This window comes from Oryza brachyantha, chromosome 3 (genome assembly GCF_000231095.2).
Source record: "Oryza brachyantha chromosome 3, ObraRS2, whole genome shotgun sequence".
NCBI lineage: Eukaryota > Viridiplantae > Streptophyta > Magnoliopsida > Poales > Poaceae > Oryza > Oryza brachyantha.
In genome coordinates this window covers 18,587,845-18,614,515 of record NC_023165.2, presented here as the reverse complement: position 1 = coordinate 18,614,515, position 26,671 = coordinate 18,587,845, and the positions used below count along the sequence as shown (strand labels likewise).

Below are 26,671 nucleotides of genomic sequence, written 5' to 3'. Positions count from 1 at the left end.
GCTCCCAATATTTTGGATTGGGACCATCCCAAAAGATACTGGGTCAAAAATTCTTTCTCATCTCCAGCGGTTCCCTAAAAACTTGTCACGCCCAGAAATTTACACAAAATTTCTGAACAATAGCATGTATTAAATCTCGGTCCAGAAATCAGCCCGAGTACACACTATGACAAATTAATACACAGTTCCACGACTTAAAAATAAATAAAACAATTGTCTATCGAAATGCAGCAAAAAAAGAAAACAAACTAAAACTCAACTAATCTTCAGCTTCAGCTGGCGATGATAGCTCCATACCACAGGCATTCTCGACGGCGGACTGAACCTTATTTCAACCTTGGAAACAACCTTCTTCTGACACAGGCTCTAGGTCTTGCTCTGGTGAGGGAAAAAATTAAGCAAGGTTGAGTACAAACCACCGTACTCAACAAGTAACACCCAAGAGAGGGAATAATGAATGCAATAGGGTATCAAGAATAGGCTAAGGTTAAATTACACAAAAGCGGTAGTAATTTAGCAAAACGGTAGATAAAATAGATTGAATAAAAAGTAAAGTAAACATTTAAAATAATCATCCACTGTCTAATGTTACACCACGTTGTAACAGGCCCAAACCACTGTCCAGTGTTACACCACCCTGCAACAGGGTCAACCCTCTGCCCAACATTAAACCATGTTGCGACAGACCCAAACCACTGTCAACGTTACACCACATTGCGCAGGGTTAGACCAGTTCCAAATTACTAAGTTATTGAAAGGTTCACTAATCCCAGTGAATCTGTCAGTTCGCCCAATAACCGCGGGCACGACTATTCGAATAGTTTTACTCTACAGAGATGTACAACTTTACCCACAAGACATGGCTCCCAAGCATGTTACCATTCCCCAACGTATCACCACGATACCTCAGTATGGAAACCATGATAAGACCTTTCACCTAACCCTCTCTAGATAATCGCACCGCACTTCAGGTTTCACCCCCTCCTTTACACCAAGTCGAACAGTCCCCTCTTGTGCTTTGGTGAATCCGGAAGCAGAAGAGGCTTTCGTTACACCACGATTGCACGTCCATACTCCATCACGCTCACCCTTGCCTTGGTACGTCGAATAGGGACAAGCTAGATTACGAGTCTCAGCGTTGCCCATTCTGGCTTGTGGTTAGTACGTGTAAGATTTCCAGGGTTTCCTGAGAACCGGTCCTTAATTGCTATGGGCACGAGTCTCAAAACCATGCACCCACAGCCCACCATAAGCAATATTTTTAGTTATTATTAATCCACATCGGGAGAATAATCGTCACAACCATTAAAGGTCTATTAAGTCTAATAGTAATTAAATGATAATTGGTGAGCTAGTTGAACTAAGCATGACTAAGCATTGTCTAACCCTAAGTCTAGTCAAATTAACCCTGGGATGACAATAATAATAAATGGGGATCAAAGGGTATAAAGGTAATTGTCTAATAGATAAATACAATAAATAGATTCGCATAAAACAATGCATGTTTGAATGTAAAGCAGGGATTTTATAAACATGGGATCAATATGTTCAAAGAAGGATGCCATTTGCCTTGCTTAGACCCACGAGGAACTTCGGCGATGATTTCGGGAACGAACGGCGCTGCGACGAGGTCAAAACCTACGACAAACAAGGCAAAACAAGCAAAAACAGACTATAAAACTACTGAAACAGAAAAAGAAACTATTTTTAATGGATTCTTGGTATTTTTCTGGATTTAATGAAATTTGAATGGACCTAAACGGAGACTAGATGAATTAGATATGAATTTTAGAAGATTAACTGTGTTTTTAAACTAAACAGAAAACCATAATGAATTTAATGCACAATTAATTGGAGGGGCTGACGTTAGCGGAGGAGAAGCTGGTGGCGACAGCTGGGCCCCACTTGGCAGTGAGATAGGAGGGGAAGGAGGGGCTGCCAGGGCGGGCCCACGGGCTAAGTGAGAGACAGGAGGGGGGAGGTTGTTTGAGCGGGGCCCATTGGTCAGTGACTAGGAGAGGGAGGAGAGGCGCTGACGTGTGGGGCCCATGGGCCAGAGAGGGGTGAGGGGAGTTAGTGAGTGACAGGTGGGGCCCAAATGAGAGAGGAGAGAGGGAGTACTGACGGGTGGGCTCCAGCCGTCAGTGGGGGGAAATAGAGAGAGTGCGGGAGGGGACGCGATGGCGCTTGGCCGGTCGACACGGCGGGTGACGGCGATGGTGGGGCGGCGGACGACCGACGAGTGGCGGCGAAGGGCGACGACCGGTGGGCTGCGGCGGACGGTGCTAAGAACGGTGGCACAAGGGGAGGGCGGCGGCCGGCACGGGGAGAACGACGGCAGCGATGCACGGGCACGACGACGCTTCGATGATGGTGGGGTCGCGTCAGTGACGGTGAGGCGAGGGTGATGGCCGGCGGAGGGGCGAAGACGACGGCCGGAGTGTGCGAGGGCACGGCGACGGCACTGTCTTGGCGTCCAGTTGCAGAGAAGAAAAGAGAGGGAGAGGGAGGACGGCGACGGCTTACCGGCGACGGGGACGATGGCGACAAGTCGGTGAGGGCCGAGGACAAGTGGTGACGGTCGGCGGCGAGGTAGATCGGCGGCGGCAGCGGAGATTGCTCGGCGGCGCTAGCACGGGATCGGGTGGCGGCGGTGTCGGTCGAGCGGTGCAATGGCGGGCAACCCGCGTGGGTGCGGTGGTAGGGAAGGAAGAAGGAGAGGGGAGAGGGCGGTGCTCGCCGGTGGGGAGGATCGCGAATGACGTCCGACGTGACGTGGGACGGCGTGCGGCGGCGACGGCGAGGAGTGACGAGAGTGAGCCATGGCGGTCGGTGACGTCCCGAGGCGGCGACGATGTCGGGAAGACAACGACGCGCGGTGGGCAGTACGAAGAGGAGCGGCGCCGGCGGAGATCGAAGCAGCGGCGTGAGGGAGAGGCGAAAGAGGGAGGCGGCGCGACCGATGAGGGTTAAATAGGAGCGGGAGGCGGCGGCGCTCGCGGGAAGGGCGGGGAGGCGGTTGGCGGTGGTGCGGCTGTTGCTGGCGCGGCGCCGGGGAGTGCAGGCGGTGGTTGAAGGCGGCGGCGCGCGTTGCGCGCGTGGCGGCAGGGCAGGCGCGGGCAGAGCGCGCGCGGATTCGGCGGTGACTAGAGAAAGCGGATGAGTGGTGGCGCGGGCGCGGGAGGCAGGTGCGGGCGAACACGGTAGGCGGCGTGGGTCACGACAGCGTCACGGCGCGCACACTGGCGCGGACGCGAGCGAGGTTGACGGAGGCGAGACACGTCGCCGACGTGGCGCGACGGCGCCGAGGAGAGTAGCGGCACCGGCGAGGTGGCGTGACAGATGCGACCGGCGCGGCGAACAAGCGCGACGCGGCTTGGCGCAGGCGGTGACGTGAGGTGCAACATGGCTCGGGCGTGGTCGGCGCGAGCGAGGTGCGGCGGTGCGGTGCACAGGAGCTACGGTGGTGAGGCATACGCGACACAGACGGCGAGGCAGCTCTACGAGGCAGAGGCGAAGCGCGGCGGCGACGCGGCGGGCAAACTCGCGGGCGCGTGTGGTGAGGCAGAGGCGTGGGCGCGAGTGCGCGGCGCGGCTAGCGGCTAACGGCGGCACGACGACGGCGTCGCACAAGCGGGCGACGGGGCGCGGCGAGGGCGCAGCGTTGGCGTGGGTGAGCGGCAGAGCGGCGGCGTGGCTAGGAACGCGGGGCGGCGAGGCGACGCTGAGCGTAAGGCAATCGGGGCTCGGCGCGGCAGGAGCAGGACGAAGATCCCGACAGGTGGGGCCCACCTATCGGTGTCCCAAGGAGGAGAGAGGTGTTTAGGACTTCGGCCGCGTGAGGCGACAGTGGGCCATGGCTCGGCCCACGCGTGGGAGAGAGGCGGAGCCAAAGGGAGAGAGGCGGAGCTGAGCAGAGCGGCCCACGGCTGATGGGCCGACCCAGGCAGGAAAAGGAGAGAGGAGGAGGAGAGCGACGCGAGCTGGGCTGCGGTGGGCCAGAGGGGAGAGCTGGGTCGGCCCACGCGGGAGAGGGGAGTAGGCCAAAGGGAGTTGGGCTGGCAGGCTGACGACCTTGTCGGCTAGGAGGGAGGAAGAGGAGGGCTGGGCCGGATGAGAGGGAAAAGGGAGGCAAACGGGACTTCGAGCGTGGGTTGTGCCGCGGCTCGCGAAATTGCGAACAGAACGTGTACTCGCAAAACAGAACTAAAACATGTACGAATCAGAGATTCACATGACGAATCAAAACCGAAACCCGAAACTATGAACTGTTAGCGGAACAAGGACAGGAATTAACGACCTATTAAATTGAGATTTAACGACTCGCTAAATCGGAAACTAAACGACTTTAACGTTAAACCAATCTATGTGTACGAAATTAAAGCCTGCACCGTAGATCAATTTCACGCTAGCTAATTAGATTAGAAAATCTAAGCAATTGAACAGTAGATCAAAGATAGACTGATTCGCATGAGTAAAATGTACGGAACCTGAGATTCGGTGGAGAGATCAGCAACGGATTGCGGCTTTTCCTCGCTGTTCGGCAAGGGAACCTAAATAATTAAACGGTAGATGAGTTTAGATTGATTCGCAAGAATGAAATATATGCGAACCTGTTGATCGGCGATGGATTAGATTGGCTTTGGCTATTGCGAACAGGGAGCAGCATGGCTTGCTATGGCTTGCTGCGCAGCTGCTGGACAGGAGGCGGTGGGCGCAGCGGGCTGAAAAAAGGATGGGGAAAAGGTGGGGGCTTGGGGGTCTATTTATAGGAGAAAACTAGAGATAAATCTAGTTATCTATCTCCTATAAAAAGGGGTTTTAAAGGGATAAAAATTGGATCGGAATTGGTTATTGGGATAGAGATAGAGTCATGCTAGGAGAGGGATTTGAGAATTACCGTGAGGGAGAGGTGGGCTGCACGGCTGAGGAGGGGGAGTTAGGGTGGAGTACGATAGGGGGAGATCGTACTGGCTGGGGAGAGGCACATGGATGTTGGGTTCGGCCAGGAGAGGAAAAAAAAGAAAAGAGAAAAAGAAAAGGGAAAAAAGGAGAAAGAAAGAAGAGAAAAAAAAAGAAAAAGGAAGAAGGGGAAAAAAAGAAATTGTCTCTATTTTTGCCGATTTTTATTAAGTTTATTTGAGCAAATTTTATTGACTGCAATTCAAATTTAAATCTTGTTAATAATTTAAAATGCTTTTGGGATATTTTAGAATATCCCAAAAAGCTTCCAATTAATTTAAAATGTAAATCCCTTGTGTTTTACCCTCTTTGATCTAGATTGTCCTTGGAGGTCAGACAAGTCAGGAAGGTCCCTTAGACATGAGAAGAATAAATCGAAGCATTAAAAATTTTCTCAACAAAGGTACATACCTTACTTTGTTCCCAAATACATCTCCACCTGAAAATTGTAATAAAAAAATATGAGCAAAGATTTTTTTAGAAAAAGTGTGAGCAAAGATTTTAGCAATGTGAGTTCAAATTCATAAGGGAGGCTGTGAATTCACATAACATTTTGATCTCTGATGACCACACACATTAAAAAAAAGCTCATCTACAACTCTCTAGATTAGTCCAGTTTTCTGCCTATTACAAATTTGCCATGCAGGAATCAGGATGTTGGGACCGGTGACCCTTGTGCGAACACCCAAACTAAATAAACACATAAGAGAGATGCAACCAGTAATCAACCCACTAAAACCCAATGATGAGCTGATGATCATTTGATCTACATCATTCTTTCTGGCTCTCGTGTGCACATGCAAATTTTACACCTTCTGAACTATATCTTGTTGTTCCAGTGGTATGAATAACTTTCAAGGCAGTGGAGTTGAAGTGTTGAACTAAAAAATAAATCTACTCATGATTTGGCTCAATTTGGATCTTGTATTAAGTAGGTGACATGCCAACACTGACATGATTTCTCAAGAAATAGAGCAAACCAAGAGCAAGATTGGTGTTGAGGGGCTAAGAAACTTGAAAGATGAGTTCCTCAGCGTTGCATTGTTGTGTATTTTCTATTTTTTTTCCCTTTTTATCTTGTATTCGATGAAACACCGAAGACAGAGAAGCACATTTTTGGTTAAACTTGACATCTTTTCCCTGCTACCTTACGATTGTAGGTGCTTTGCATAATTGCAGTCCATTAGTGACAGACTGATGACAATGTTTTTACCTATCCGGTCGAGAGACCGGGAGCCGACGTGGGCGCAGTGGCGGCGCCCTGCGGTGGCGTGCGGGAGGTGGTCGCCGGCCAGCCGGAGCGGGGCGGGGCAGGCGGCGGTCGGGAGCGGCGGCGACAGCCTACGGTGGCGCGCCAGAGGTGGCCACCGGCCGGCCGGAGCGGGGCGGGTGGCGGCAGACTGCGTTGGCGCGCCGGAGGTGGGCGCCGGCCGGCCGGAGTGGGGCGGGCGGCGGCGGCGACCTGCGTTGGCGATTTTGGAGTGGGGCGACCGGTCGGGGTGAGGTTGGGGACAGTCGACGCGGGCGTTTCGCTGGGCGGCATGCGTGGGCGATTTCAGTGGATGGGATGGCGCGTAATCAGGGAATGTCCTTCGTAGGATTGAGTTGTTTCAGAGTATTTTTGACCATTGGATATGTACATTTAACGGTGAAAAATGAATCGAGTAAATCCTGCATATATTTGCTGGGTAGACATAGAGAAACTCTAACTCTTCTTTTTTATATTAGTATAGATATAAATATTTTAAAAGTCAAATTAATAGGAAATTACTGTGCGATGATGGCTTTGCCTGCAATACGGCATTGCTGAGAATTTGTACCTGCAATCAATCCACGCCCAAAAAGCCAGAAGGACGTCCCGGCCTTTCCATATACCCCACCTGACGCCAAACGGCCACCCGTGGACCCATGGTCCTCCTCCCACCGGTCTCCCCGGTCAACTCATAAAGCGCACCACGCACCGGACAAGGCAAGCAAATCCTTCGCCTCGAAGCGTTCCGATATTCCTCCTCCTCTCCCTTCCCCACAATACAAACACGGCGATGCCATCATTATGATGTTCGAGCCCAAACACATCACACACGCACGCGCGACTCGTCAAGGACTGAGGCGTGCCGCGCGCCCAGGAGGCGGCAGCAGAAGCGCAGCCCAAGCGCCACCTCGCTCGCTCTCCAACTAATAACTCCACTTCCTCCGCCGCCACCGACGCCATGGGTGGCCCCCTCGCCGCCGGAGACGGGGCCGCCGCGGTGGCGGAGCCGCTCCCGCCGCCGCCGCCGCCCGACCCGAGGACAATGGCTAGATGGTGATTGTGTGTGTGTGTGTGTGTGTGTGGGGTCGCGATTCGCCGCGCCGTTCGGTTCCTCCGTAGTGACGGTGGTAAGTAATGGTGGGGTTTTGTGATGGATGGGGCGCAGGTACCAGCTGGAGGCGCTGGAGCGGGCGGTGCGGGGGAACACGCTGGCGTTCCTGGAGACCGGGGCCGGGAAGACGCTCATCGCGGTGATGCTGCTGCGGGCGTTCGCGCACCGCGTGCGGAGGCCCGCGTCGCGCCGCTACGCCGTCTTCCTCGTCCCCACCGTCGTGCTCGTGGGCCAGCAGGCGCGCGTCGTCGAGGCGCACACGGACCTCGTCGTCAAGCAGTTCTACGGCGACATGGGGGTCGACTTCTGGGACGCCGCCACCTGGCGCTCCGCCTTGGAGGACGCCGAGGTGCTCGTCATGACGCCGCAGATCCTCCTCGACAACCTCCGCCACAGCTTCTTCCGCCTCCAGGACATTGTGCTGCTCATCTTCGACGAGTGCCACCACGCAAAGGGCAATTCGCCGTACGCCTGCATTTTTAAGGTACAGAAATATTTGAGCCCGCCCGATTCCGCCCTTTCGTATTTTCCGTGCAAATTTATTGATCTGGTGGTTAGTAGTTGCTCCCATTTTCCACTTTTGTCTCATCAAAATAGGAACACCTATAACCTCTGACGATTCTTCTGCAGCTTCCAACAACTCCAAGGCTTCACCCAAGCCTTCATATCTAGTTGGGACACCTAACGTTTGTTTCGCCACATATTCATTCAGAATCTTGGATGTCTCCCTTCCCCTGCCTCCCCTTATCACCAATTTAGACAAATCATTCAATGCCACATTGCTTGTAGGAATTTTATCACCCCCAGTTGATTTCTAGCCCGGCTGACCCTCTGCCGAGGATATTTGGGATGTCTGCTTCGCTCATTTATTCAAAAGGTAAGGGCGAAGTGATCATCCCTTGGTATGTTTTATGCACAGCCTCTCTGACCATGTAATCTGTCACACTGTTCCTCTTATAGATTTGGATCGGCACCACTATTCAAAGCAAATATCTGAGATTGAGGATCTCATGAATTCCAAGGTCAGATTATGTAATAATCAGTTAAATCGCATGATGCCTGCAGTTACAATAATCATTCTTCCTAATTCAGTTATTTGTATGGGTGTTTGGGAATAAACGTTGTTCAATTTCTTGTTCAAGGTGTACACTGTTGATAGTGAATCAGCTTTGTCAGAGTACATACCATTTGCCTCTACAAAAATAGTGCAATACGATGATTCCAACATTTCGTCTGAGTTGCATGACAATATTCTGAGTTGTTTGTATATATTGACAAAAAAGGTACTATCTTTTTTCTATATTTACACCCCATCTTTTCACTTCTGGTTATGCTTATATGCCAAAATTTGAATTTTCAACCTTAAATTTGGAGTTGATTTTGGAGTTTTTTTATTGAAGTTTATTTTCTAGCAGTGACTTTTAGATCGCTAAGAATATGTATACAAAGTTTTTATTCACAAATTATTTTTCATTTCCAAATATGCTATTTGACTTTTTCTATGAGAAAGCCAAACAATGACCCCTAGTGCTTTCTATTGTTTAGTTACTTGTGCATGCAGACAAGTTGAGTACTGTACTAATTTTAGTAGCTCTCTGCAAGACATGCTAATTGAAGGAGAGTGGTAAGACTCCTATTGGAGTACCCTATATTAGCTTGGTCTGTAGTTCACTATGGGCATGGTGGCCAATTTGGAGCAAGATACATGGGATAGCTAGTTGGCAGGAGAGATTAAGTTAGGAGAATTGTTAGAATTAATGGAAATGAGAGGAGGCATGGTGGATAGTGGGTGACTAGGTAGGGTCAACTCTGTACAGCTCCCAACTCCTATGTTATTGTAGAATATTGGTTTGTATTCTAAAACAAAGTGGTTTAAGCGTCTACTTTTTGTCCTAAACTAGTACTATACCCATGCTAACACTATGGCTTAATTTAGTAATACAAATAGTATATTATAGATTCTTTCAAATACAATTACATAAACCAAACATTCAAAGTTATTTGTCATTCAAACATTTGTTAATCTGATTATTTAAACAAAATCTGATAAAATAGCAGCAAACTACTAGTTAATAGTGACTATTGTAGCTTTGCATAATTAATTATAGGTTGGCACACACTGTAATTACAAGTTATTAAGTTTGGATGGTAATTCAAGAACTTGCAATGCCATGTTTATACACTAATTTTAGAAACATTGCAACAACAAAATGATACACTAATTTTAGAGTCACTACAATATTAAGTTCACTCATTTTAAGGATAATTTTAGTTAAATAATTTATTTACATTATCTAATATTAACATAAAATTTAAACTCTGGAAGGCTAAATTTAATAAAAGCTACTTTAATAATTGCATCCCACATAACTTTCTGTCTTATTATAATAAATGAACAGAATCGTCATTTTCTTTTATTTATTTATTTGGGTATAAGGGGTCTGTCGGCCATTTTTTTGGGTGGTCCAGGGACCACCCGGACCACCCTACAGCTACGCCACTGCTTCACGGTGTCCTAGGTGGCAAGCAATGGGATCATTTCGCTGGGGACAGCTCGCAGAATGGCCTCCATTGCCACCTTGTCCTGCTGCTCATCGCAGGTGCCATCCTCCATGGCATCCCAGAGCTTACATGCTTGTAGCATCACCTTCATCAGCAGCGACCACTCGGTGTTGTTGGTTCGCATGAGACTGGGATATGATCTCCAGCCTCTGATCTCCCTCACGGTCCTCTGCCCCACAGGCTCCTGAGACCCATTGCCTCAACCTTGAACTCTCCACAGAGGGGCGACGGTTCCTGCATGTTGGTGACCTGGAAGGATTGCCAAAGCCAGCGGGTGCAGACGCCATCCCTCTCTCTCTCAGTCCTCACATAGCTCTAATACCAATTATTGGAATAGAAGTAGCTAAATGAGAGCAGAAGGTGAGTGAAGCTATCACAAGTATATTGTGAAATACAAACTTGCTAACTTGGGAAAGGTACATGCCCTTTTATAGGACTTGTAAGTCAGTTCTGCAGTAACCGCCATACTATTTGACCTATTATTTACAGTTAAATAACAGCTAAAGTAATTCAATTTTACTACTACCACCAGCTGTTAAACAGCTGTATATTTTCTTACTAGCTAAGTAAAGGATAAGCAGGATTATACTAACTGAAAGTTGGGCTTTATTGCAGTTATGCAACATAGCTGGTGCAAAGTGCAGTTTAGCTCAAAAGGCAGTTTTTAATGATGGTCTCTTAAAGACTGTTAGACCTGTTGTGACACTTTCTTCTTTTTTACTTAGAGCATATGTCAGACCTTTAATTTTGCATGCCATGGGGCTGTTATTCTTGGCTTCTTGTGCTGGCCTGAATATGATAAATTTCAATTTGTTAAGCATGAAGTTGTTTATTGAGAATGCATTGACATTCTTTTTGTAATGCTTTACATATATACTTTTTGTTTAATTCTCTTAGCATATAGAAGCTCTAAAGGGAAAACTACATGATTCATCTCTGGAAAACGCTAAGCAAAGGATATCAAGGTTAAGCCAGACATTTATATATTGTGTAGATAACCTAGGAGTATGGCTGGCAGCAAAGGTATGAATAAATATTTCTCTGCACACACTACTTTTGTGGAGTCCTGAATTATCTTGAACATTGTTTTTCAGGCTGCTGAGGTACAATCATATCAGGAAAACAGCGTATCCTTCTGGGGTGAAATATTGGATAAAAATATTGAAAGCTTCGTTAGCAACTACAGCGAAGAAGTGCATAGAGAACTTTCATGTTTCTTGAAGAAAGGTACATACTGCACAGCTCTGGCTTTCATAAGCATACCCTCTACAGCGTAGCGCATGCTGTGCTATTTATGTTCTGTTCTTGGTTGTCTGTATCACATTATTTGGAACTACCTCCATCCCAAAACTACTCCTTTAGCCATTGGAACACAAATTAAGATGGAGTGAAAAAAGACAAAACTGCTCCTCATTAATATGAAATTACTATTGGTGGGCGGGTAGTAAGGGGCACTGAAGGTAAAGTGAAAGAAGTTAACTTGTTTTGGGACAAATGGTGGAGGCTTACAATGGGCTTATGTTGGGATGGAGGGAGTATCTGAATACCTAATAAAATGTTATGTGTAGGCTGTTGTATGCATGGATTGCTATCTGGATACCTAGAAAAATGTTATATCCAGAGCTATGATAAATTGCTGAATATATATCCACTTATGGTAGAGTTGCAATCCTAACTGGATATTAAACCACCGTTGGTATCCACACACATATTCCAATTTATCAGTCCTACCATGTTTATTTGACTCTTTGCTATTTTTTAGGTCATATTGGCGACAATTTTCCAACTGATGTGCAAGATGGGATATTGACATCCAAAGTTCATTGTCTTATCGAATCTCTTTTGAAATACAGGTGATAAAATACCCAGTTCTGTTTTTTTCCCGATAATATTTCATATCATTTCCTTGGAGATTGCATTGATTTGGCTATTCTTATATTTGTATTGGTAATATTTCACATTCCCTCTGCATTGACTAAATGTTCTATTTATAGGTTTTGAATAGGCCAATTGGGTGTATGACAGTTGGTGTATTCTTTCATTTTCTTAAAATCTACTTTGAAATTGTCTGCTTTCAGTTAATATCAAGTGGGATGCATTGTTTTTAGATAATCAGAAATTGGAAAAAACCTTTGGATGACCAGGACAGAGAGAAACTATATTTAACATTTAAAATATGCATGTCTTAGCCCTTTTTAATGCCCCATCTATTACATTTGAATATCTAAAAGAAAAAAAAAACAAAGAATTTTCTCCCAGAGAATTAGCCTATTTACTGATGTGCTGTGACATATCTCAAATAAACATGTTGTAAGTTGGCTTACACAAATACAAAAAAGAAAAAAAACACAGTTGTAATATTTATATTAGAACAATTGGCAAGAGTGTGGTAAAAGGCGATCTATACATCCGACTATATGTCCGATTATGCGTAGACGGGAACAAAAACAACATGGACTTGATGCTTGGTATTCTTGTGTTCAGCAAGTGTCAAAGTGGCCGGCCTGCACAATTAATTATTCAAGTGATTCGCAACTAATCTACCAATTAATCTGTTTAGTGGCTGTATTGACTATTGAGCTGGCACTTTGTTCTACTTCTGCATGTCAAAAACTGAGAACAAGCCAAATCTAAGCTCAGAAGGGATAAACACCATACATAGTAGCATGTCTTTGTTGCCTTCGATGCCAGCCAATATAGCAGACATGCATCTTTTTAGTGTCAGGAAAAAAGTTCATAAATATTTTTTGTAGTATTATAAACATAACATGTTTATGCATCTATAAAATTAAATGATCAAGTAAACATATATTTTATTTGTGAACGACAAATTTTCAATGTAATTCTGAGCAATCATCCATACTCCAATTAATATCATGATGGTAGCTTGTCTGTTCGACACCAATAGTCCAACTTACTACACTGATTGGCAACACTATATGTTTGAACAGAATTCAATCATCTACTAAATGATTCAACAGAAGTACAAATGAGTACAGTACACATATGCAGATCTGTTCACCAAAAGACTGGTTGAAGGTTTGGGTTTTAGAGCACAACCCATCAACACCAACTCCTGTTAGTAAAGAATTGATACATTCCAGTACTGCTATTGTTTTCGTTCGACAAACTTATTTTGCTTGAACTTCTCCTTCTATCTACTTCCATTTCCCATTACTTTCTTTCATAGGTTAATTCTTAGGTGGATACTGAAGTTTAATCAAGTTGCATGAAACTATATAATCTCATACCATTCACAATATGCAAAATGTGTCCTAAAGTAACTTGTTGATTATAAGAGATGCTAGTTTCTTGTATCAAACTTTTTGTTCTTTGTTCATTCAATAAGTAACATCTCTTTCCATCTCTCTCTTAGGCATATGCAAGAATTGAGATGCATTGTGTTTGTTGAGAGAGTTATCACAAGCATAGTATTAGAGCCTCTCCTTTCTTCTATTCATCAAATGTCTGGGTGGATTGTTAAGCACATGGCAGGAAATCGTTCTGGTTTGCAATCTCAGAGCAGGAAAAATCATACAGAAATTGTTGAGTCCTTTCGACAAGGAAAGGTTTGACATTAGCTACAGGCACTGTTAAATCATACTAGTATGCTGCTTTTTTTTTGAGAGAAAATGATGTTCATGCAGGTGCATATAATTATCGCCACACAAATTTTGGAGGAGGGTCTCGATGTGCCAAGTTGTAACTTGGTAATTCGCTTTGATCCATCAGCAACTGTATGCAGCTTTATACAGTCCCGTGGTCGAGCTAGGATGCAAAAGTCTGACTATCTTTTACTTCTTAGAAGGCATGTTTTCAGTTCTGTTGCTGTTGTTCATTTGTTGTTGCAAATTCATTACTTAACTGTTCATGTTTAGAGAATTGTTTGTCTTCTGTGGAAATTGTTTACTGTTTTTCACATTTTGTCAATAGAGTAGTATGCACTGGATAAACAATCTCTGGTTAGTGCAGTAACAATACCTATATTAGATACTGCTTTTCCCATTTCATCAGTTGGTTTCTATAGTGAATCAAAATCCATAGTTAGTGGCATTAAATGTTAGCGTTGACTCTTTTTTCCAAGCTAGCTTGTACTGGGATATAATAGGAATTTATAAAGCTCTCTTTTTTATTATAAAATTATCTTGTGGTTCCTAAGCTGTATCATCCTGGTAATCATTTTTGAACTGAAATAGATGTTTCTCTTGGATGGTGGGAACTGGTTTGAGCTTATGGCTATGTTTTGGGAATTGTACTTTGGTAATTTCTGGGGATTTATTTCTTATCTAGTTTTCCTAAGTACTACAATGATGCCATATTATTTGGCCATAAGGTGATTTATTCATTGCCATTTTGATTCTAGATGACGCGATAACCTCCTTTTGTTGTCATCATACTTGTTTTACATATTACTTTGCATGATGATACAAATGTTTCTGCATCAGAGGGGACACAGAAGCTCGTACTAAGGCAGAGAAGTTTCTCGCAAGCGGGCAAATAATGCGGGAAGAATCTCTGAGATTGGGATCAATTTCTTGTCAACCACTTGAGAACACCTTGTGTGAGCAAACCTATTACCGCGTCGAGTCAACTGGAGCAATTGTGACTCTAAACTCAAGCGTTCCGTTAATTTATTTTTTCTGCTCGAAGCTTCCATCGGATGAGTTAGTTTTCTGTTTCACACATAATGGTTTTCATTTATTTTGTATGCACAGAATTTTCTGGCACAAGTGCTTTAAGTTTATGATGGATGATATTTTTTCTTGCTAGATATTTTAAACCTTTCCCAAGATTCTATATAGACAAGGCATCTGGTACTTGCACTCTGTATCTTCCTAAGAGCAGTCCTGTGCAGACAGTTAATGTTGAAGGAGAAGTTTCTATTCTCAAGGAGACTGTCTGCCTTAAGGCCTGCCAAGAACTACATGCCATTGGTGCACTCACAGATTTTCTATTACCGGAATTAGGTGGTGTTCCATGTGATGAAGAAGCTGACATTGGTATAGTTATTCAGCTAAACGGATTAATTCCTTTTGTTCCAGTTATTACAATTTATATGTTATTATTCTAATTGATTATACAGGGAGCTGTTTGTTGTGCTAGTTGTGATATTGCAGTAACATAAGCAAGTAATTTTACACATTTTATGAAAAACTGTAAACTCATTTACACTATACAGTTAATTACTTTATGAGAAAATCTAATTATATATGGAGGTACAATAGGAAATGTGTTTTGTGCACTACAGTTTTACACTTGATATATTTCATAGACTAAATACATGTGATGCTGCCTGTCTCATAACAGAGACAACTTTATTCAACTTACCTATTTTGTTTGCCAAGTTTGATACTACTAATCATGAAAGTACCAGATCACTCATTTATTTTTTTAAAAGTCAGTTTTTCATTTTAATATAGTATATTGGGGTTTGGCACTAATGTCGCTTAAATGTTCCTCATATAGTTGTTGAGAAATACCAACACGAGCAGCCTGCTTACTTTCCAGAAGAATTTGTGGACAATTGGTGCTCCTTTTCTCATCAAGGCATATATTATTGCTACAAAATCTCATTGGAAGGATGTCTTGAAACAGATTCTCCAACTGACATATTGTTAGCTGTCAAGTGTGATATGGGATCTGATTTCACCTCCATCTCATTCCAAATGCCAGGTGGGCAAGACAATGCATGTGTTACCATGAACTATGCTGGCATCATTCATCTCAATCAAGAACAGGTAAGTCTAATTTATCTTCTCCAATTCTGTGATAATAAGGTTACATTGTTTAGTCCTTTTGTTGAGGTTATGAAACTTTGTTTTTCCAGGTGATTATCGCTAGAAGATTTCAAACAACTATTCTTTCGTTGCTTATTAGTGATGACCATTTGGTGGTTAGCAATGCTATAAAATACTCCCATGAGATGCAAGTGTCTATTGGTGTGGTCTATCTACTTCTGCCTTTAGTTTCTGGCAAAATTGATTGGTGCAGTATGAAAGTTTCAGCTTCACCAGTATATGAAGCTAACGGCAAACATATGAGACACTGCCATTCTTGTGAAGACGTTGATTTACTGCAGACAAACGATGGTCCTTTCTGCAGGTGCATCCTTAAAAATTCCATTGTTGTTACCCCACATAATAACAGGTTTTATGCTGTTACGGGGTTTCTTGACTTAAATGCGAATTCTCTTATGCCTCGACATGATGGGAGTTATGTTACCTACAAAGACCATTTCAAGACTAGGTATATGTTTTCCCTTTTGGTATTAGTTCATGTTTATGAATCATACATGCTCCTGTTAGCTCTGAACGCACAGATGTATCTTGTTTCTTGCATTTTTTTAGGCATGGCCTTACTTTGACATGTGAAAATCAACCACTTTTGGCTGCCCGTAAACTTGTAAAAGTGCGGAACTTCCTCCACAAGTGCTACTCTAAAAAGGAAAAAGGTTCTTTTCTGGTTGCATTTATCATTGCATAGTGTTTTCATCCTGTTATCATCTGTTTTGACATGTGTTGAGACTATTCTGTGACTAAACCATTGAAGTTGATCTGTTGGACATTATGGAGGACATTTACATGTATGATTAGACAATAAATTCTATTCGTGTTGATGGGCTTTTTTTTTGGTTCTTTAGTTCAGGTAAAACTAAAGCTAAAAGATGTACTCCCAAATGTATACTCTTGCTTGACCTTTTTTTGCTGTAAAATTTATTTACCTGAACTGAATGTGGTGGATGTATCAGCGCTACTTTTTGAAATGTTGATTTCTTTCTACTGTCAGTTCTTACTATGTGAGTGTACAACATGCCAATAAGCTCTTTCGATATAAATAGCTTGGCACTGTAGCCTTTTGTAGATAAATTATTTAGTACATAGATTTCATTTTTCAATTTTAATGTCATAATTTTTTTCATGTACTATGCATATGGTTTATGTTATTGTTGCTCGATCATCTTTTACCATATTTCTTCTTTATTTTTAATAGCAGTAATTGTACTTTACATAATACTATCAAGATTGTACTATATTACCACAGAATCATGGGTTGCTTGGTAGCTTGGCTTCTTTAGCATTATCTGCAAAGTTTGTGTAGTTACTTTGGTATCATGCTGTGGGAAGGCACAAAATTGGTGAGCACCTATGCACCCCTCCAATCTTTTCTAAATGTCATTGGTTGGTTCAAAAATGAACTAGTGTCATTTAATAAAAAAACAGTCGGAGTATGCTAGCCATCCCTTTTTGATATTGGTTTTGATGCCATAAAAAAACGTGTGTAGGTGAACTGGTTCTCCATGAAATGGGTTGAGGGATGAAATGAAGTGAAAAGAAATGATATGCTATTTTTTGGGGACAATGTATGATAAACAGTGAGCAAAATATGCAATTAGTATCAGTATTACTACATCCTAAAATAAGGTCATTTTTAACCATTTTAGTTTGTCCCAAAATAAGTTCATTTTAGGAGTAAGCATTCATTGGAGTTTGTGAAAGCAAGGAGTAAATGCATTGGAAATAGAAAGTAGTGGATAAATGTATTGGAATTTGATAAAATGGATGGTATTTTAGTCTTTTAGCCTTGTATTGGTAGGTGTGCGATGAGTTAAAAATAAAGTTATTTTGTGATGGAGGGAGTACATGGCAGTGAGTTATTTGGAATCAATTATATTTGACGTACCCTAAAATTATGGTCAATCTAGCACAAGCCCCTACATGTTGTAGAGCTTTCGATGAGGCTTCTGTAATGGGTTATAACTGAACTCTTAGGCGATAGTCCAGTTAACAGAATACTGATTGTACTGTCTTTAAAGAGTTACACGTGCACACATTGCTGACTTGATCATCATTTTTCTTTGTTTCAGAACCTGGTGATACATATGGTGTTCAGTTGCCACCTGAACTGTGCAGCATTATCATGTCACCAGTGTCAGCTAATACTCTGTACAGTTTCTCACATGTTCCATCCATAATGTTCCGCATACAATCTATGCTTCTCTCTGTGAAATTAAAGGTCCAATTGGCCCCAACAATGCAGCAGTTTGACATTCCGATTTTGAAGGTTGACTTCTGCATCAATATTTTCCTATTCATTTCCAATTATGGAAGCATCTAGATCAATTATATGGTAGTCATATCTCCCTACAAAAATGCCTAAACGCCTACAAAAAGTCGTTTGCATTATTGGTTAAGGCTCTTATAGAGTTGCTTGATGATGTGTTGTATGTACTATCTGTACAACCATGTACGGTCATCTTGGATGGGCATATTATAACACTAGAGATAAGAATATTTGATTAAAAGGAAAGATTCGTGAACTATTTCTTGGTTTGGATTTTCCAGTGTTACCAATGCACATGTCAATCTGAATATTCTTACCTGAATAAATTTCTTTCCCCATGCACTTTTTTACATGTAGATTTTGCAATTTTTTTTCATGAGTTGCAGATCCTAGAAGCATTAACAACGAAGAAATGCCAAGAAGAATTTTCACAGGAATCATTAGAAACGCTTGGGGATTCTTTCCTCAAATATGTTACAACTCGTCACCTTTTTAGTGAATACAGGCTTGAACATGAAGGCATATTAACCAAGATGAAGAAAAACGTGATATCCAATGCAGCTCTATGCCAGCTGGCCTGCAACAACAATCTTGTGGTACTATAGATCCTGATGCTAACTGTAATTTTTATTTATCTAGTGATGTAGAAGTCGGGCTTGATAATGTTATGCAATATTCGGAGTACTCCAGATGTGCCTACTGTGTTTGTCTATTTCAATTCTGGTCTGTAACTGCTATATCTCAATTCTCTATTAAGCAATGGTCCACATATTTCCTTGTTAGTAAAATAGGAACTCTTTTGCATTGAATTGCTGGCCAAGGTGCCTAGAGTATGCTAGGTGACTCCTAGTCTAGACCAAAACCTTATGGTTCTGATCCTTAAGTAAATACAAGTTAGTAACTTGAACCATATTACTCAATTTTTGGTCAACAACAACCTAAGCCCTTAGATTGCATACTTGGCACTGACAGTTCTGAGGTTGGCTTGATATGGTCTGCTTTCACAACCATTGAAACTGTGGTACTTTGACTGATAAGGATATTGGTTGGAGGATGATGGAGAGAATGATACCACCTGACTTTCCTTGAAATTGATTCTATCTTGGACTTGGTGCGTGCAGTGGGAATAGTAATTAGCTTCCATTTTATCTGTTCAACTGATTTTTACTAATCCTTTCAGCTAATGAATGTTTTAATTTCTGGTACAATGTCACTAGGTCCATGTCATGAAAAGATTAGTCCATGTCATGAAAAGATTGTGCTAGCTTTCAACTAACTTTTACTAATCCTTTCATCTAATGTTTTGCATACCTTTTTTTTTCATTCCAAACTGAATTGTGCTAGCTTACCATAAATATCACTTTTTTTTACCTTTCATGTTTCAAAGTAAGGCTTATTTGTGTTTTTTCACTGGGTACTGGATGACATTTCTTGCCCTATATGTTTGCTTGGCAGGGCTACATTCATGCTGAAGAGTTTAACCCAAAAGATTGGGTCATTCCAGGGCTGGATTGTGATGAGAGTGGTAACAGCAAAATTTCGTTTCTAGCACCCAATGGTCTGTACAGCCAAAGGAAAATATCCATTAAAAGTAAGAGGATTGCAGATTCAGTTGAGGCTTTAATTGGAGCCTACCTCAGTACTGCTGGTGAAAAGGCAGCATTTCTTATGATGAAATCATTAGGGATGAATATAGAATTTTACACAGAAATTCCAGTTGAAAGGAAACTTTCAATCAAAGCTGAAGAGTTCATTAATGTGAGGACCTTGGAGGTAATGCTTGGTTATAAGTTCAATGATCCTTCATTATTGCTCGAAGCACTGACACATGGCTCATATCAGACTTCTGGTCCAACGGCATGCTATCAGGTTGATATAAAAGCATCTACCATGTCTATTTAGTGCTTTATTCTGCCTTTGGTCTTTGCTCAACAACATAGTGCAAATTTCTAAATAACATTTCTTCTAACTTGACGAGTCTCTATATTTTATATTCAGTGAATTTTTATTACTTTCCATAGAAATTTATCTATTTAGATTGTTTAAATGCAGCCTACAAAACATAGTACTCCCTCTGTGCCAATATAAGTGCATTTATAGCATGGTAGAGGCAAATTAGTTGCAAGACAAAATGATATAAATATCTTTACTACTATAAAAGCCTCTAGTGGTGGTGGCAGATTTCACTGCCATCACCGCCTAATCCCATTGCATTTTTTCAATTTACCCCCTTTAACTTTGTAATATTAAAAATCAATCAATTCTAGATGGATATCCACATAAAATCAAATTGATATCGATATTTTCTATATAAAAAAGATGATCACATATTTCATGAAAAATATTTTTCTATTTATTATAGAAATAACCTAATATATTTTTATCCTTTGGAAAGCAGAGGCATTCAACTAGTCCCTCATTAAATAAGGAGATGAAATGGAGTGAGAGGTAGATAGGGGTAAAATATATTTGAATATGAGATGATTGATGAAACTACTAGTACGCCACAGATGTACTTTTGTGGGACAAATTTAAATTCCAAAAACGCAGTTATTGTGGTACGAGGTAATATAATATTATAATTGACATAACATATTGATCCTTATATGTTTACACACAAACTAGTTGTTCTATATAGTTAAACAAGAACTATATATCTTTATCATCTACAATTTTACTTCCAATACAGTCTAGATAGAGCTATATTGCTGCTAAAAAAGCCATAATAAATAATAATCGATGCTTGGTAACCAAATGCACTTTTTCATTGATCCGCAGTACTTTCTCCATGCACTCTAGAAAACATACGGTTTAATTATAGTTGGCCTAACACTAGCTAGGTGTGCCTCTTTTGTTTCTTGCGGTTGACAGTATAAATTTCTGAGATGCAGCTTTGTCATAAGTTTACAGTTATCCTTTTTCCAAAGACAAATCTAGTGATGTTTATTTTATGTATCTCCTGTGATAGTTTTAAAATAGTCACATAGCAAAATATATCCATACAACATTTATTTTAGTGATAATAAATATTATCGCACGTGAGAATTCTGAGAATAACTTCTTTCTTAAAAACGTAGTTGCCTTCTAGAGAATGAAGCACCTTAGTTCAGTGACATTTTGGTTCTTCATCATGTAACATCTTTGTACAGTTGAATTAACATTACAGGTTTCACTTGTTCATTCATTGCTGTATTACAGTTTTTAAACATAGCCTCCCACTTTGTAGAGTGAATGGGATGCTCTTGCCTCTAGTGACAACACCATGAGGGGTTACTTCAATTGAAACAAACTTCTCAAGTAGCTGTAATAAGAGGGGAATTTTTGTTGTGTTTAATAACAAGTTTGTCTCTTACAGAGGCTTGAGTTTCTTGGAGATGCTGTCTTGGATCATCTTTTCACTGTATATTACTACAGCAAATACCCTGAATGTACTCCGGAATTGTTGACAGATCTTAGATCTGCATCCGTGAACAACAATTGTTATGCACATGCAGCTGTTAAATCTGGATTGAACAAGTATATTCTTCACTCGTCTTCAGAACTGCATAGGAAGATGAGTTACTACCTCGAGAATTTCGGGCAATCATTTACAGGCCCATCTCATGGCTGGGAAGCTGGCATTGGTCTACCAAAGGTGTGTCTTCTGCACTGTTTGATTGTTGTAGGTGGTTATATTGCACATATATTTTGGTTTGGTGAAGACAAGGACAATCTGATAGCAGGGTTTCGTTTATCCTTTTTTTGAAAAAAAAAAGACTTGGCTGTTATGACAAAAATTGTCCAGTAGATTTGTTCAGCTTTTCTTTTTCATTGCATTACTCGGTATTCCTAGATTTCTGTATTGCAACAGGTCCCATTATTTTTATGGGGCCCTATTTTTATATTTGGATTATAGAGATCGCTAGAAGAATTTTAGTTGGAGCTCTAATACAAGAACACAAGATGCCATGAGCAATGAGTTTGCTCTCTCAGGCTTTATAAAACTGTAATTCGAGAATTTATATGTTTTGTTACACCCTATGTTTTGTGCGCTTCTGGAATCTTATCAATCAAATGGCTTAAGCTGAATGTATTGCTTTTCTTGAAAACAAACAGGTTCTCGGGGATGTGATCGAATCAATAGCCGGTGCCATTTATGTTGACAGCAGGTCTAACAAGGATGTTGTTTGGAGAAGCATGAAACGACTGTTAGAACCTCTCGCTACCCCAGAAACCATTGAGCCTGACCCGGTGAAAGGGCTGCAAGAATTTTGTGATCGCGGAGCATACAAAATAACCTACGAAGAAACCCATGTTGATGGAGTGTCGTCGGTCATTGCAAGGGTGAAGGCTGGAGGGACTACATACTCCGCAACAAAATCAGGTCCCACCAAGTTAGTGGCGAAAAAATTGGCATCAAAGGCTGTACTTAAAGATCTGAAGGCTGGTCTCGAAGATCCAAAGGGTGCTGCTGTCCAGTGATACTTCAGTGCAGGAGTTGCTGACAGTCAATACAGGCACAATAGAAAAGTTTTGGTTGGATACATATATGTAATTTGGAAACGTTCCTTTTTGATGTATGAAGACGTTGGGCCTTATGAAATCTGGTAGGTTTCATGATTCGAAACATACAACTATTGAATCGCAATTTTGTAAATTACAAATACGGGCATAGTACACCTGTCTATATAGTAGTAGCATTACCTTTCTCTCTCTGTCGATATAGTAGCATTAGTTGCACATTACACCATCATATTGTACAGAAAACATCCACCGCAAATGAAAAATTGTATAGAAAACGTTTTGTTTTGTCCAAGGAAAAGATGGTTCAAGACGGTCGGCCTATACTCTTATGGTTGCGAGGCTGAGGAAGCTTTTTGTGTACAAGCGTCTCTGTTGATTGTTGTGTACTCCCTGTTCTAGAAATAACCTATTCTTGAGAATAAATCTAGACATAGTGTGAATTTGGCTTTTTCTAGGACAATGAGAGCAAATTGCATCCATGCCGAAATGTCAATGTGTAGGTGTATAAATTTTGCTCCTGGCATAGCATGGTTCGAATGTTCGATGCTAGGCTGTTTTCAGCAAAAATGGCTTCCAAATTTGCAAGACGGTTGATCCTATGCAGTTAATTAGGTGTCAAAAAAGAAAAACTGAGTCTTCTGGCTAACACCACAAGTTGGTGTGCCCCAGGCTAGGTTTGGAAATTTTCTATTTCTTAAACTTTTTTAATAAATAATTTTATTACTAAACCTTGAAGAAAAATATTTTTATAAACCTTTTAACCACGCCATTGTCGCCGGCGTGACAGCATTGTCTTGCCACACCAACGACAATGGCGTGACAAATTTGCCACGCCAAATACTTTAAATGACAGCGTTATATTGTCACGTCAATGTTGGTAGCGTGGTCAAAAGGTTCATCTAATGAAAATAGTTTCTCCTGAGGTTTAGTAATAAAATTATTTATTAAAAAGGTTTAAAAAATAAAAAAAAATCCTAGGTTTGAGACTCACCTACTTAATTCCACTTATATGGAAGTCCTTCCAGCCATTTTAAAAAAATCCTGTGTAGGTAATTTCGTTTTGATTGCCTTTGGCATTTGCTGCACAGCTTATATGTTTCATGTATCTTTGCCAAAATGTTACACCTGCAGAGCTGCAGCTACGAATTGTACAATATATACAAGCCCAAAGGGACCAAGGTGAAGAGAAGCTTGGCTGGCTGTACTGATCGCTATCTTGAATTGTCCTGTAGAAAGGCAATGAATTTTGGGTGTTAGAACGACAATTTTGTGACAGGTTATCTAACTGTTTATTTTTAGAGTATATTTCATAAAACTACATATATTTTCACCAAACTATTGTAAAACTACAGATTTAACCTATTAAATCACAAAAGTACAGATTTAGTACTAAGTTTATCATAAAACTACAGATTTTATAGAGTATCACAGAACTACAAATTTAGTAGCAAAATTATCCCAAAACTATAGGTGTAGCATTAATTCTATCACAAAACTATAATGTTTATAGCTCCAACACAATGGTAGTGATAGGGATTTAAACTCTAAAATATATAGTTTTGTGATAATTTCAATACTAAATTTGTAGTTTTGTAATATTTGGCTTTAAATCTGTAGCTTTGTGATAAGTTTAGTACTAAATCTGTAGTTTTATGATAATTTGATCAAAGTATATGTAGCTTTGTGAAATTTGCTCTTATTTTCCATTAAATTGTTCCATACATTGGAAGCATTTGCTGTGGAAGCATCCTCAGAGTTCCTTGCTTCAGATTTCTCATTGGAGTAACTGGCAAACAAGAAATGAGAAACTTTTGTTATCTTTGGCAAAATAATCAGGCTGCCATAGTAATAAATTAAGATTGGCATGATTGGACTTACGTTGACAGTATTGTAACCCAGATTAACTCCACGCAGTCAACCCACAGAAGTCTTTGTTCAACAGGAATTAGACCATATGTAACTAAGTGCGCAAAAGGCCATAACTTCCACCCAGCCTACAATAATAATTGAAACCAACATAAGGTCACTGTTAGCAGCAAAACATTGTAAAACAATTTTTGAAATTAGAAAATAACTGGGTGATTATAGAATGATTATGAATGGAGGATGGGCATGCCCAATCCCTTCAGATTAGAAGGGAAATTTGAAGAGTAACTTGTAGACCTAAAAGTTCAAGAAATTATACGCATGACAATAATCATTTCAGGACAAAATGTTAAAATGAACCAAAAATATGTGTACTTGTGTACCGAGCAATGAATCCATAGAATCATTTGAACAAATTGAGGATAAGGGTACCAAAACCCATGACTACGGACCATGGTTTTGCTTTCAAGAACACTTGACAGCAAATCTACTGCACAGCTACATCTTTGTTGTATAAAATGAAACCATAAACTTTCAATTCCGGGGAAAATACTAGGGAACTCAATTAAGGCATCACTATAATACAAAGGAAAGATTAGTGCTTACAGTAAGCATGGGCCAAAACGTGGATTTGAGCTCACTGAAAGTAGTGGACGGTGATTCAAAACGAAGGAACCCCAATACCACAAAGTAGATACTGTTCCACATCGCAGACCAGGCCGTCTGATCGAACGCAACCTTTGCGGGAACAACCCACCAATCCTTGAACGGGAACAGTGCCTGAGCCAGGAGAACAGATGGCCCCATATCATCCACCATATCAACAATGACACAAAGCTTTTAGGCGGTCGACCATGGAAGGTCACAGTGGTCGTTACCTCACAGAAATGGTAGTAGTAATGCGAAAGGGAGCCGTGAAGCGTGAACCCTACGAGGCCGGACCGGAACATCCGAGCACGGTCGAACTCAAAGATCGGCTTGCCTTCGTAGCACTGCAAGCATCAGCAGCAATGGAATTAGGTGATTTAGCTATCGCAAATATGCAAAGTGCAGCTGCCATGGAGGCCGTCTGCACACCTGTGCAATCCAGTCGCCGAGGGAGTAGACGACGCCACTAATCATCATCTTGGCGAGCACCGGGTTGGTCTTGAGTGCCTCCTCGTACGCCGACCAGTTGTGCTCCGGCATGTACCGCAGGATCTCGAAGATCGTCCACCCCTGCAACCTCCAATCCAATCGCGGAACGGAGTCAATTTCGAACAGCTCGGGGGAAAAGAATGGAACAAAATGATTTTGGGCTGGAATCGACAGGGTTCCGTACATGCCAGTAGTCGTGGTCGACGGTGAGGAGCTTGGTGAGCGCGTAGGTGCTGGCGCCGAGCACGATGGCGGTGTTGATGCCGCGGTCCAGCATCTTGTTGCCGTCCCCGCCGCCGGCCCCGGTCCCGCCGCTCCCGCCGGCGAACCCTCCCCCCATGTCCCCCTGGAAGGCGAGCCCCCCGATGTCGAGCTGGCTCCCCCCGATCGCCCCCTCGGGCTGCTCCTCCAGCCTCCCCGCCGCCATCTCCCCCTCGGCCCCAGGCCCCGGGAGCACGTCCGCCTCCTCCGCCGCCGCGACGCGCGCCGGCGGCAGCAGCCGTAGCCGCCTCGACGACCGCGTCAGGCGGAGCAGCGACGAGGAGGGGAGCGGGTGGCCGCCGCGGAGGAGCCGGCCGGAGGCGGCGGCGGGGGAGGGGGACGCGGCCACGGCCGCCGCCATCGCCGCCATCACCACTCTCCTCCTCCTCCTCCTCCTCCTCCTAGCCTACCACCACCACCACCAACACAGGCAACACCGCAGAGCGTGGCGGAAGCGGAGGGTTTTTTAACCGCGGCGTCGCCTGTGGATGTGTGGCGAGAGGGCGTGGACGCGAGCGCGCCGCGGGATCGTGTCGTGTGTGCGCGCGCGCTCGCCGGAGAATCTCGCGTCCAGTCCAACTCGGCCGACTCTCGCTGGGATAGCTAATTTTTTGATGGATGGATGGATGGATTATTAATTGTGGATGTGGTGGGCGTGTGGTGTGGAACTCGGGAGGCCGGAGGACGGCGGCCTCGGCGCCACATGTTGGTCTCACTCACGGCTGGGCCAGCGCGGCACGGACGGGAGTCGAAATTTCCACGGAGGAGCGGAGACGGGGAGATTCTGCTGGTGGCCAGGTGTGTGTATCGCCCGGATATTTTTTTCTCCGTCTCATAAAATTGAATTTTTGTTTATAAATCGGTAATTGCTAGTACGCCACTGTTCGACCTCGTCTCCTGCAGTAGAGAGTAGCTCAATTACGTTACCCTTTCCGTCTTTCTATACGCCGTTGTTG

General features: G+C 42.6%; 3 protein-coding genes across 3 annotated transcripts; 1 reads left to right on the top strand and 2 right to left on the bottom strand.

Moving 5' to 3' along the window:
* Nucleotides 1–326: 326 nt before the first annotated feature.
* On the bottom strand, nucleotides 327–6,766 carry LOC121053821. The gene is made up of 5 exons (XM_040521775.1): nucleotides 6,762–6,766; nucleotides 6,176–6,552; nucleotides 5,374–5,401; nucleotides 4,491–4,553; nucleotides 327–378 (listed from the first exon to the last, which is right to left on the bottom strand). Exons 1-5 carry the CDS (start codon nucleotides 6,764–6,766, stop codon nucleotides 327–329), a joined length of 525 nt encoding a protein of 174 aa, XP_040377709.1.
* A 372-nt stretch (nucleotides 6,767–7,138) lies between these two features.
* LOC102704136 (endoribonuclease Dicer homolog 2a) lies at nucleotides 7,139–22,635 on the top strand. Its single transcript, XM_040522011.1, has 20 exons — nucleotides 7,139–7,267; nucleotides 7,380–7,809; nucleotides 8,115–8,202; nucleotides 8,286–8,347; nucleotides 8,468–8,608; nucleotides 10,785–10,910; nucleotides 10,982–11,114; nucleotides 11,650–11,740; nucleotides 13,264–13,456; nucleotides 13,535–13,695; nucleotides 14,333–14,551; nucleotides 14,658–14,887; nucleotides 15,354–15,625; nucleotides 15,715–16,133; nucleotides 16,235–16,338; nucleotides 17,752–17,948; nucleotides 18,335–18,544; nucleotides 19,404–19,817; nucleotides 21,304–21,582; nucleotides 22,044–22,635. Exons 1-20 carry the CDS (start codon nucleotides 7,173–7,175, stop codon nucleotides 22,407–22,409), a joined length of 4,230 nt encoding a protein of 1,409 aa, XP_040377945.1. The 5' UTR covers nucleotides 7,139–7,172; the 3' UTR covers nucleotides 22,410–22,635.
* Nucleotides 22,636–23,489: 854 nt separating this feature from the next.
* Nucleotides 23,490–26,316, bottom strand: LOC102706546. The gene is made up of 7 exons (XM_006650242.3): nucleotides 25,639–26,316; nucleotides 25,395–25,535; nucleotides 25,196–25,309; nucleotides 24,924–25,097; nucleotides 24,330–24,445; nucleotides 24,174–24,237; nucleotides 23,490–23,677 (listed from the first exon to the last, which is right to left on the bottom strand). Exons 1-7 carry the CDS (start codon nucleotides 26,083–26,085, stop codon nucleotides 23,663–23,665), a joined length of 1,071 nt encoding a protein of 356 aa, XP_006650305.2. The 5' UTR covers nucleotides 26,086–26,316; the 3' UTR covers nucleotides 23,490–23,662.
* Nucleotides 26,317–26,671: the final 355 nt, after the last annotated feature.